The 13234-nt window shown below is 33.0% G+C and overlaps 1 protein-coding gene and 1 pseudogene across 4 annotated transcripts; both read right to left on the bottom strand.

Moving 5' to 3' along the window:
* Positions 1–1098: 1098 nt before the first annotated feature.
* On the bottom strand, positions 1099–6754 carry LOC114421709 (thioredoxin-like fold domain-containing protein MRL7 homolog, chloroplastic). Of its 4 annotated transcripts, none has more exons than XM_028387768.1 (5): positions 5563–6754; positions 2795–2924; positions 1875–1959; positions 1529–1640; positions 1099–1393 (listed from the first exon to the last, which is right to left on the bottom strand). In XM_028387768.1, the coding sequence occupies exons 1-5, from the start codon at positions 6245–6247 to the stop codon at positions 1290–1292; spliced, it is 1116 nt and encodes a 371-aa protein (XP_028243569.1). In that variant the 5' UTR covers positions 6248–6754; the 3' UTR covers positions 1099–1289. The 4 variants fall into 4 exon arrangements, with proteins under 4 accessions (XP_028243569.1, XP_028243568.1, XP_028243566.1 ...); XM_028387767.1 differs by lacking the exons at positions 1099–1393; positions 1529–1640; positions 1875–1959; positions 2795–2924 and adding exons at positions 3698–4018; positions 4154–4265; positions 4500–4584 and having other exon boundaries at positions 5433–6321; positions 6486–6751; XM_028387765.1 differs by lacking the exons at positions 1099–1393; positions 1529–1640; positions 1875–1959; positions 2795–2924 and adding exons at positions 3698–4018; positions 4154–4265; positions 4500–4584 and having other exon boundaries at positions 5433–6313; positions 6486–6751.
* A 562-nt stretch (positions 6755–7316) lies between these two features.
* Positions 7317–10195, bottom strand: LOC114420898 (annotated as a pseudogene).
* Positions 10196–13234: the final 3039 nt, after the last annotated feature.

Here is a 13234-nt window from a genome sequence, read left to right as displayed (position 1 = left end):
TTTGTGTTTAATTGTTACAATTTTTTGTTTTATACAATGTTCAAATAGAATGAAAGCCATCTTAATCTCTTTTTTTTCGATATAAAGGGAAAGCTAACTTATTCTAGAGCCAATTGAGTCTCAAGCTAAACATTTTAGATTCGATCTTCGTGGCACGCAACACCAAATTTGGATCTAGACTGGTATTGCAACTTGTAAACCACACCCATCTTTCTATGTTGGCGAGGGTGGCAGCATAACAATACTTTTTTAATGTTTGAATTTATATTTTTTTTTTAACGAAGAATGCTGATGATATTATTAATTATTATTTGATTGAAAGCGAAAGAATTGATTATTTTAATAATTGGTTGTGAATGATTAAGAAGATGTAAAAAAAATATTAAAGAGATCACATTGTTTTCCAATTTTCAAACTTATTTGTTTAAGATTCTTTAACGAAAATTGGCGTAAAAGAAACAGAATAAATTTTATTTTTCCTTTAAAGGCTGCTTACAATAGAATCCAGAACAAATAAGCCACTCCTTGTATTTTATTTTTAGTTCGATAGACATCACCATATTCTGTTATATGCATCGCTTGAAAGCCAAGAGGACCACCCACCAAGGAATACGAATGATTATCATTTATGACCAATGAGTGGGGCTAGAGTCGAGCATTTCAGCTGAATAGCCATTCACAACATATAGTTCTTTAATTAAAAAAAAACCCTGAGTTTAATTTTTATAATTGGGTAGAAATCTTTATATTATTGATCATACCGTATGCAACGTTTAACACAAGATAATTATTATACAAATCAATAAACTTATCATCATAGAAATTTTTGTGATTGGAAGATAAAATAATTTTATATTGTTAGTACATAGGCCACTAACTCAAATTCTTTTCTTTATTTTCTTTAAAAAATCCTATATAAATTGCATATTTAATATGCTCGCAATTCGTATGTATAGTACGAGATGAAAGGCAGTATATTTGTTGTGCACGTAAAAGTGCCCTCCCTAGTGATATAACTTTTCATGGTAATCATACGACTTTTAATTAATCCAAGGGAGAGAAACCAACAATCCAAGGGACTTTAAACTCAGTAGCTAATGCGTGGAAGAGAAAACAATGAATATGAATGTCTATTGTTCTACTTAAAATTTCTAAATTTGGTAGTCCAGGATTGTTTTGCTTAGATATTTTTTATACAAAAAAAAAAAAAATTGCTGCCAATTTTGTTTGTTTCATTACAAAGACACACAATCTTCAGGTTGTCAAGGGCTATATGATATTGGGGAAGATTAAAAACGAAAATACAGGGCCTTATCATCTATCCACGCAGGCTTTTTTGCATTATAATAGAAAAATGCAATCATCTGAACCAGCTCATCCGCAGTTCTGAGTTCTGCAAAGATATAAGTAACAGTGCATTATTATAAAAGAAGAACCTAGAGAAAGAGAATGTGCATTTCTTGGTACCAACCAAACAAAAACTCTTATATACATAAAAAAGAGTGAAGAGAAAGATCAATGATCTCACCTTTTTCCCTGTACACGACCCTGTTACCCCGTAAAAATAAAATTTGAGGACATTCTCTAACTTTCAGGGCGTATGCCAAATCTCTCTCGATATAGATATCTATCTTAACCGCCTACAAATAGGAAATTCAGCATGTTACATGGTATTCTAAAATAGTGAGGTTATCACTTGTAACATTTGTATAGTGATAACTAAATAACAGAAAATATAATTCAATAAATCTAACAAGTTAGTAATCAGAGGGAAGATTTGTATTGATGGAAAGCAACATCATTCTTTTCATTTTAGGTATGTATAAATGGATGAAAGTGCAGTCTTAGCACATGAAATAGAAAAATGACCATACCCGGGGAGGCAACCGATCTTTTGCACTCCAAAATACCTTTACTGCTTTCTCCAGCTCTTTCAAATTTTTCCAGTTATCAGATGCCCTGTGGAATAACAAAATCAAACGCCAAACTAAAGGCTACATTTACCTATAAATAACTAACATTATTTGAAATCGCTACCAACATATCATTCATTATATATGGGGATGTGCCATTTCATATATTCATTCAATTTTCACAAACAAAAAGAAACCTTTAATTAAAATAATTGTTACGGAATTTATTTTCTAAATATTTTTTTATTCACAATGGTTAACAAGTTTTTGGGAGATATAAGGCTTGAATGGTCAAGGGAAAAGGGAAGAGAAGAAAGGTCATGGATTTGATTCCCTCTACTAACCAATTAACATTTCTCTTTAAAAAAATTATCATTTTTTTAAGCATTTCCACACTCATGTGCATTATCACGTGCCTCTGAATAAACAACAATTATCTTCTGTGAAGAATCGACATCTTAAAAGAAGTAGGTATAGCAAAAGTTTTCTTGGCCCCAATTCAAATGCATGTGGAGAAAAAGTATCCAAAGTTAACCAACCAGCAACTTGTCGCACCCCATGTTTCCAAATGCTGTCTTTTTTATAAGGGAAGTATAGGTGCCAAGCTCTATTAGGTTTATCAGTACTTTTAGAGAAGTTAGAAAAAGGAAGCTTCTGAAAAAGATGAAGAACATAACTTATGCAAGAAGTTTGATTCATTTTCTCCCTTATCCATTTGTGTATGAGTGCTTGTTGAGAAGTTTTTACCATCTCATTCAGTAATACCATTTGTTCCATCCCACTCTTGCCTTAAGTATTACCAGCGATTAATTCTATTTTTCTTTACTCCTGCAAATCCATGCAGACCCACCCAAAGGGAAATCCAGAACAGTAGAAATTACCTGTTATAGCGTTCAAAGACAAGGACAATTAAAGGACTGGGATGGAAAGCAAAACTCTCCCATTCCAAACAGTTGATCTCTTGCACCCAGTTGTCATCAATCTCCCCTTCCCAGTCAATTTCATACCCATCTTTCTATGTTGGCGAGGGTGGCAGCATAACAATACTTTTTTAATGTTTGAATTTATATTTTTTTTAACGAAGAATGCTGATGATATTATTCATTATTATTTGATTGAAAGCGAAAGAATTGATTATTTTAATAATTGGTTGTGAATGATTAAGAAGATGTAAAAAAAATATTAAAGAGATCACATTGTTTTCCAATTTTCAAACTTATTTGTTTAACGAAAATTGGCGTAAAAGAAACAGAATAAATTTTATTTATATTCTGTTATATGCATCGCTTGAAAGCCAAGAGGACCACCCACCAAGGAATACGAATGATTATCATTTATGACCAATGAGTGGGGCTAGAGTCGAGCATTTCAGCTGAATAGCCATTCACAACATATAGTTCTTTAATTAAGAAAAAACCCTGAGTTTAATTTTTATACTTGGGTAGAAATCTTTATATTATTGATCATACCGTATGCAACGTTTAACACAAGATAATTATTATACAAATCAATAAACTTATCATCATGTAAGGAAATTTTTGTGATTGGAAGATAAAATAATTTTATATTGTTAGTACATAGGCCACTAACTCAAATTCTTTTCTTTATTTTCTTTAAAAAAAATCCTATGTAAATTGCATATTTAATATGCTCACAATTCGTATGTATAGTACGAGATGAAAGGCAGTATATTTGTTGTGCACGTAAAAGTGCCCTCCCTAGTGATATAACTTTTCATGGTAATCATACGACTTTTAATTAATCCAAGGGAGAGAAACCAACAATCCAAGGGACTTTAAACTCAGTAGCTAATGCGTAGAAGAGAAAACAATGAATATGAATGTCTATTGTTCTACTTAAAATTTCTAAATTTGGTAGTCCAGGATTGTTTTGCTTAGATATTTTTTATACAAAAAAAAAAAATTGCTGCCAATTTTGTTTGTTTCATTACAAAGACACACAATCTTCAGGTTGTCAAGGGCTATATGATATTGGGGAAGATTAAAAACGAAAATACAGGGCCTTATCATCTATCCACGCAGGCTTTTTTGCATTATAATAGAAAAATGCAATCATCTGAACCAGCTCATCCGCAGTTCTGAGTTCTGCAAAGGTATAAGTAACAGTGCATTATTATAAAAGAAGAACCTAGAGAAAGAGAATGTGCATTTCTTGGTACCAACCAAACAAAAACTCTTATATACATAAAAAAGAGTGAAGAGAAAGATCAATGATCTCACCTTTTTCCCTGTACACGACCCTGTTACCCCGTAAAAATAAAATTTGAGGACATTCTCTAACTTTCAGGGCGTATGCCAAATCTCTCTCGATATAGATATCTATCTTAACCGCCTACAAATAGGAAATTCAGCATGTTACATGGTATTCTAAAATAGTGAGGTTATCACTTGTAACATTTGTATAGTGATAACTAAATAACAGAAAATATAATTCAATAAATCTAACAAGTTAGTAATCAGAGGGAAGATTTGTATTGATGGAAAGCAACATCATTCTTTTCATTTTAGGTATGTATAAATGGATGAAAGTGCAGTCTTAGCACATGAAATAGAAAAATGACCATACCCGGGGAGGCAACCGATCTTTTGCACTCCAAAATACCTTTACTGCTTTCTCCAGCTCTTTCAAATTTTTCCAGTTATCAGATGCCCTGTGGAATAACAAAATCAAACGCCAAACTAAAGGTTACATTTACCTATAAATAACTAACATTATTTGAAATCGCTACCAACATATCATTCATTATATATGGGGATGTGCCATTTCATATATTCATTCAATTTTCACAAACAAAAAGAAACATTTAATTAAAATAATTGTTACGGAATTTACTTTCTAAATATTTTTTTATTCACAATGGCTAACAAGTTTTTGGGAGATATAAGGTGAGTTGAATAGTCAACGGAGAAGGGAAGAGAAGAAAGGTCATGGATTTGATTCCCTATACTAACCAATTAACTTTCTAACAAACTAACATGTCTTTAAAAAAATTATAATTTTTTAAGCATTTCCACACTCATGTGCATTATCACGTGCCTCTGAATAAACAACAATTATCTTCTCTGAAGAATCGACAACTTAAAAGTAGGTATAGCAAAAGTTTTCTTGACCCCAATTCAAATGCATGTGGAGAAAAAGTATCCAAAGTTAACCAACCAGCAACTTGTCGCACCCCATGTTCCCAAATGCTGTCTTTTTTATAAGGGAAGTATAGGTGCCAAGCTCTATTAGGTTTATCAGTACTTTTAGAGAAGTTAGAAAAAGGAAGCTTCTGAAAAAGATGAAGAACATAACTTATGCAAGAAGTTTGATTCATTTTCTCCCTTGTCCATTTGTTTATGAGTGCTTGTTGAGAAGTTTTTACCATCTCATTCAGTAATACCATTTGTTCCATCCCACTCTTGCCTTAAGTATTACCAGCGATTAATTCTATTCTTCTTTACTCCAGCAAATCCATGCAGACCCACCCAAAGGGAAATCCAGAACAGTAGAAATTACCTGTTATAGCGTTCAAAGACAAGGACAATTAAAGGGCTGGGATGGAAAGCAAAACTCTCCCATTCCAAACAGTTGATCTCTTGCACCCAGTTGTCATCAATCTCCCCTTCCCAGTCAATTTCATACCCATCTTCTCCCACCACATTCTTGATTGGATGCTTCTCAAAATACTCAGAAGCTCTTATTCCCCACCCAACATCTGCATCCAATGGCCAGTTTTTACTCTCTTCCTCAATCACCATCTTATTTCTTACGCCTTCTCCGCCATCTTCCTCTTCATCATCATTGTCATCGTCCTTATCGCTGCTTTCAGATTTAGAACTGTCACCATCCCTCTCCTTCATTATATTTTCATGACTCTCCAAAGCATCCTTGTTTTGTTCCCGAATTGCAGCAAACGTGCGCTCGAGCGAATCGCGTACAAAATCTTCCACTGCCACTGCTTCACTTCTACGACCACGCCTCGGCTTCCTGGGAATCGTTGTGGGGAATGTCTCTGCTGAACTTTTATCGTCGTTACTGGATTCCACATCTTTAGGTTGGTGACTTCTGCTTCTCGCCTTAGGCCCTGCTCTTTGGTTCGAATTAGCTTCAGGTTCGGGTGGTTCAGGCTCAGGTTTTGAATGGGACTTTCTAGAAACAGAGCATGATATAGACTTTACAGTGCGGTTGCTAGGTACAGGGGAATAATGAGAAAAACTGTGAGCACATTCCAACATAGGATTTTGAACATTAAGTGATGACAATGGATGCAAAGTAGCATCACAAAAAGGTGAGAAGCGTCTAGGTAAGACAGTGGTTTGGAGAAACAGCATTTTCGTAACTTCACAACGTTCTCAACGGAAATTCATCTATTTATCTAGAACGAGGAGTCTGTTTCTCTGTTCAGCTGTGTCAAAGAGTGTCAGAATCATCGTCGAGATAGTGCTCAAGGGTTGGAAAACATTAATTTCAAATAAATGGAAACTAATGGTTGGATTATTTTATCAAACAGCTAGTGCTCAAGGGTCAAAACACAGAGAATATCCCAAACTTTAACAAATGAAGCCTTACTTTGATTTGTTTTGGGGTTCCGAACGTGGAAAATGATTCAACTGAAGTTCCGAAATAGTGAGCGATACGCACTGAAACGAGAGAAGTACGGGTGTGTGTGTGTATGTAGTTGCCTTTCTTCTCCACAATGTCACTTCTGCTAACTATGCTACTCAGCTTCATCTGTGGCGAGTCGCGTCTTCATGTTAGTGCTGCTTTTTTCGCTATTGGCACCCCATCTGTGCTACTTAAACCCCCCGAGAGTTGGTATTTTTATTTTTGACAAAAATTCCTTTTTAACTTGATAGATATTTTTATTCTTGACAAAAATCCCTGCCACAACTGAAAACAAATTTCTGTTGTATAATATTTTTTTGCACCCTCTACTACACTATAATAATACAATAAAACTTTCTTTTTAACTTGATAGATATTTTGTAGTCAGGAATAACCTTTGATGTCTTTTCCTATTTTATTACCTAGCTAGTCTTTAGCATGACATCATTAATTTTTGCATAATTTTGTAATATTGATTTGAGATGATTTAAATTTGAAACATGTGATATGTTTTTACTTCTAAGTCACTTTCCTTTTGTTTCTTGCTAAAAAAAGTCAATGCACATACTCTATTTTACTCCAAGTCAAGGGGAACACTTTTGCTTCCAATGTCCATATTTAGAGCTCAAGTTTAGAGTTAACCTCTTTCTTCAATTCCTCAATCAAATCTATATCATATTTTAAAAGCATGCATTTTTTTAAAAAATCATGTAAAAAATGTATAAGTAATTAATAGTTTAGCCTAATTAAAAATATTGAATAATGATAAAATCATGTATCTATGAAGAAAATGTCTTCATTTTAAATTTATTTTATTATATAAAGGTGCATTGCGTATAGAGCATTGAATGGTTGTAATTCTACAACCAGATTTACTTATTTTTTGCTACATGTACTTGAAAAATATTTATATTCATATATCTACTATATTTTCACCCACCACCGGTAGCACTTATTTTCTTAACTTTGACCTTTGATTACACACCAAGGACTTCAGCTAATAAATAATCTATGCTGCATTGCAGTGAAAATCTGAATGCTTCCAATTCCAAGGTTTTGTCTATCATGTTCATCCCTCACCCAAATAATCCTTCACTTATTTTTCGAGATCAAGAGGACTGAATGTTGGTGTCTGCTCTAGTCTTTTGAGAATCAATGGTGTCACTAAAGTCTGCTCTAGTCTTTTTTTGAGAATTAATGGTGTCACTAAAGTCTGCTCTAGTCTTTTGAGAATCAATGGTGTCACTAAAGTCTGCTCTGGACTGATAGCTCACGCTTCATTTGATCCCTCATTACTCTCCTCGGTATTTTGTTGGAAGATGTCCCAGGAAACTCTGGCACAATTTTAGCAAGGCTTACCTGTTATGTAATGAAAAACAAATTGTGAATGCAAAGTCAGTGAACTGTATCATCCCAAGTCAGGCCAGTTTTCACAAAGTAATAAATAAACCGCAATTAATTCACAATTGTTTAAAACAAACCAAGAGTCAGACCTTAAGCAAAGGGTTAAGGTTGCTTTGAATAGCTTTAGTGAATTTCATCTTTAGAGTTTCTGCACTGGAATTGTATCCTTCCTTTAAAACTACAAATATAACCAGTTGTTCTGGGCCTCCATTTGCAGTTGCAACACCAACTGCAGCTGTCTCCAAAATGCATTCATCCGCTCCATCACAGACACTCTCAATTTCTACAGAACTTGTCTACATATCAGAAAAACAGAAATTTCAAAGTTAAAAGAACAGTGAGTCCAACAATGGCAAAGTAAGAGCAAGAATCATGTAAGTTTTAAGAATTTTCTGATATATCCATGATCAGTTAGAGAGTATTACATTCTTACTAAGTCGAGCAGATCATGGACATGAAAGGAATGATAGAATTCTTACACCATATGTGTAAAGAATGGAAAATAAATCATTCTTAATAATTTTAAGAATTTACGAAGAATCCACTATCATTTAGAGTATCTTCCATTTTACCAAGTTTATGCAGACCATGGACATGAACGATATAGTATTCTCACACCCTATGTGTAACAAGCAGACCTATTCTTCAAAAGCTTCATCCCCCAGTCAGTGTGTGTAGAACTCTTTAAATATAGAAGGTGAAGTGATGGTCCCAGGATGGCTAATTACTATGTTTATTCTGAACAGAAAGTTATTACAGTTGTTTTCAGTGTTTCTAATTATTGTTGCCGAGCTGGAATGAATTGTTAAGCTGGAAGGAGTGTAGCTCATAATCAAGTGTAGCAGAGTTGTTTATAGTTTATCATTTTATGTTCTTTTTTTCTTGTAATTTCTGTTGCACCCTTTATAAATGGAAAGTTGATCAGATGTTGTGAATCAAGGAATGGAATTTTTTCTGACTACTATCAGAATCTTCGAAATTCCTGATTAGTTTGTAATTAAGCTGTTTCCATGTAAGAGTGATACCTTTATTCCTCCAAGATTCATGGTGTCATCACCCCTCCCTTACACAACGATATATCCGTCAACTGTTCTCTTGACTATATCTCCATGTCTCCTAAGAACCTGTAAATAAATTTACAATGATAGACAATTAGACATGTCAAATTATAACCATAATAATAGAATGAGAGTAGTTAAAATTACAAATTTAATTTATTATATTATTTTGTAGTTCACAAAGAAGGGATCATTTGAAAATGTTTAATGGAGGTCTTACTGATCTACAGTATTTTTAGACATCGAAAGCTTGCATGGGTATTGATGACATTTGATAACCAACTATAAACCATCCAAAAGTCCAGATTGAAAGATATTTCTAACTTTTCACTCTAACAGTCTAAATAGTTTTGATTTTCAACGTGTAATTTGTTAAGTGTGCATGAAGACAAGTGATTGTGAAACAGGGCCATAAAAAAAAAAAGTAACCACAAAATACTTCCAGATCAGAGGAGAGATAGTACACATGAAAGAATTCATGTTCGAAGATAGCTGTATCTAAGAGTGGAAATCATTCTAAGCATATTAATTGAGGTCCTACCTTCCCTTTATAAATGGGCATTCCCTTAAAGTAACCTTCTCATGGTCAGCATTAAGCAATCTGTCAGATGCTCCCAGAGAGAGAGGAAATAAGCCCACTTCCCCAACACAAGCAACATCATCTGGCTGTCATATTAGTCAAAGAGATCAAATTAATTAGAAAACCTAAATTATAATTTATCTAAACCCGTAGATAGGTTTGCAATTATGAAAATAAGATGGTGAAATTTATTGGATAATTAATTGTTTAGACATCTGCTAGAGAAAATGCAAACAACTCAATTGGGAAGAGTATGAAAATTTAAAAGAATTGGAGAAGATGTAATAGGCAGATCCACACTGCAAACAACAAAATTGCACCCAGATATGGGCATGATGTAATGTTGTCACAAGTGGCAGCATAAGTAAATAAAAATCATGACCTAAGAACTTAAAATATCCAGAAAATTATCTTACATAAGGAACTCCATTTTCGTCAAAAATGACAAAACCAGTTGTCATTGATGCTGTGCTAAATGCTCCAAAAGCTTGAGGCTGCAAGGGACTTCCTGCAATGTAGCTAGATGCGAGCTCAGTGCCTCCACACAATTCAACAATTGGACTGTAGTAAGCTTTTGAAGAAAGCCACATATCATCATCAACATTTGATGTTTCTCCAGAGGAACAAAATGTTCAGCATATAACCATAGCTCAGTTCACTTTTCTTAGTAGCAACTTGACTATTTACACTAACGAGAGATATTACTTTATCTTTGTCCAATCCAAGCCCTCCATACATTGCGTACTCTTCCAAGTTTTTACTAAGCTTGGAACTGTTCCCAAAATGGTGACACCTGCATCCTGAACAATTGTAGTTCAATAAATAAGGTTGTGCTTTGGGGCAAAGTATCAAACTCTAGTGATGCAGAATACAACACAACATCAACCATTGCAATTATGATGTCACTTTCACTGTCATAGCTGTACTAATTACTAATCAGCGTTTACATTATGGTCTGTGGTCCCAACTTTTTAGCTGTATTAATTTTACCTGGTCTGCTTTTAGCCCTACGAAAAGAGGGAGAGGAAGATGAAGATGAAGAAAAGCATTGGAGGAAATTGTTACGAGAGTCCTCGAATAACATTTCTTAGAATTTGGTCTTTAACCAATACAATTATGTAGTCAACTTTATTTAGTGGGATAAAAAAAATTATCATTGCTGTAGTTTGACCTCGAATACCTTTTTTTGAAATCACTCTTATTCTTATTGGTAAACTAATAATTCTTAAAATAAGGAAAGAAAACAGTGAATAGAGAAATCAAAAAAAAAAAAAAAAGAAGAAGAAGAAGCTTTTTACTATTTAGATGGAGATATGAAGGAAATAAAATTGAGAATAAAAATATATCACCATGTTAAATGGCATTTATATCTAACAAGAAACTTCTAACTTTAATTGCAATGTGTAATTTGGAAATAGTAGAGGATTAAATTTTAGATGTTTCAATGCATGCATGCTAACCTTAGGGTGTGTTTAAGTAATCGTTTACACGCGTTCTAATGTACCCAACCAGAAAAAATCCCCCTTGAATGATTTGAGAAGAACGAAAGTTTGAGGTGTGAGAACATAAATCCAAACACACGTTAATATTTGGTGACGTCAATTTACTTTTATCTATCTGATGCGGATACCCGTTCTCCTCTTCCAAAAGGAAAGATACCTCTTCCCCTCCTCCAAAAGGAACTACAACATTGGCAATTTGCTTATCATCTTGGGATAATTTTAAGTGCGGATAAAGTGATTTTCTTTTTCAAAGACCAGTGACTAATTTGTAGTACACAGTTATTTAAACAAACAAAAAAGTAGTGTTAAAATTTGAATGATTTTTCTAAACAATTTTAAAGCTTATAACTACCTCGGTCCTTTTATATAGTAATTAGCCCATGTTTGATTAACATTAATCTTGGAAAAAAAAACAATCATTTATTTTTTTAAATCCCTTAAATGTTGATAAAAATAAGTGATTATTTTTATAAAAAAAGAATTGATTGAATCATATAAAATTCAACAGTCTTCACTCTTTGGATTCAGGATTTAAGTATTCATATGTTCAATGGAGTAGTAATGTTGCAGCTTGTTTATACAACGGTTGAACTGAGTTTGTATCGTGGTAGGTGGCTAAAGTGGAAGGGAAGGACTTAGAACTGGGTGGGGTGTCTTGCGTGCATATATTTCTGGGAATAGTGGGTTTGTGATGGGTGCTTTTTGTGGGGTTGGGGTTCTGCTCTCTAGCTTTGCGGTTAAACTGTATTTATATCTGTGATGGATATTAATAGCTACTAACCGGTTGGCTTATGCAGGACTACCTCACCTTATTGAGGTGTATTACTTGGTACTTCTATTACCAATGTTTTTTTATAAGTATGGAATTTGCTGATTTTAAAAATAAAAAAATTTCTTAAAATTTCTTTATGATTAGAAAAGATGACTTTTCTTTTGCTACGAAACAAAATCATAACTCAAACTGATCATATAAGTTTTTTAAAAAATTGTTTTAATGAGATTATTTTTTCATAAACTGTTTTTTTAATTCTGGAAAAAATATCAACTGTTTTTTAGCCTTTTCTTTATAAATTAATTATTTAAAAAACTATTTTTTTTATTTTAAAAAACACAAACGAATGTGAGAATGATACAAATGCACAATCAGGGGATTCGGATTTTCTGGGTCCATGCTGGGATCGTGAAGACATGATTAGGTCTTATTACGAGTTACGACACATTACATATTAATTTCAGTTCTAGAAAATTAAAAATTATACAGATGTCAGTTCATCTGCTTTATAATTTGTCCAAACTGCTAGCACCGTCTTCATTTTCATTTCTATAAAGGACGATGAGCTAACTATTCAACTATCACTTGGAATATTTGATTATTTTTTTTCCACTTGTCCTGTCCAACAATGAAGGCATGCATTCACCAATAATACGAATATTATATTCTAATGCACAGCTAAACTTCTATATTTTAGAAAATGGTATAATAATGGATGATTTGCCCAAATGGTTAGACTTCATTGTAGAATTCTCATTTTTTTAATGGAACTTCTCTTAAGACCGATTAAAATTAATTATGACTTCTCCCCCACAAAACAAATCATGACTCAAACTAACCAGTAATCACGTAAAGTTTCGAAAAAGAAAAAGAAAACTTTTAATGATATTTTTATAACTTTTTTTATATAGTTTAAGAAAAACTCTAAAGCTGTTATTTTGGATTTTTTCCAATTTTATTATTTAATATATATATATATATATATATATATATATATATATATATATATATAACTAATGAAACATGTTTCAGTAAACATAAAGTCTCGCTTGAGAATTAAAATCACCGAGATATCTTATAAAATTATGACATCCGATCAAATATCTAAGAAGATAATATCTCAAATATAAAAAACTCTTAACAATCTCTTAAACATTTGAATTTGGAACAAAAAGTAATTTAAAAAAAAAGTCAAACACAAACAATCAGGCTATAGTTTGGTGATTTCGAATTGTCTGGATTCAGGATGAGCTCGCGAGTGGCCATGTGATTAGGCCCTTTTTCTAATACATGCATGATAGATTTCTGTTCTCATAAAGGAATATCTAATAGATTCCAGTTCATTGCTTTCACATTTTCATTTCTTTAGAGGATGATGAACTACTAACTGTTGTTTA

The sequence above is a fragment of the Glycine soja genome, chromosome 8, assembly GCF_004193775.1.
Source record: "Glycine soja cultivar W05 chromosome 8, ASM419377v2, whole genome shotgun sequence".
Classification (NCBI taxonomy): Eukaryota; Viridiplantae; Streptophyta; class Magnoliopsida; order Fabales; family Fabaceae; genus Glycine; species Glycine soja.
This window is presented reverse-complemented; position numbering and strand designations above follow the sequence as displayed.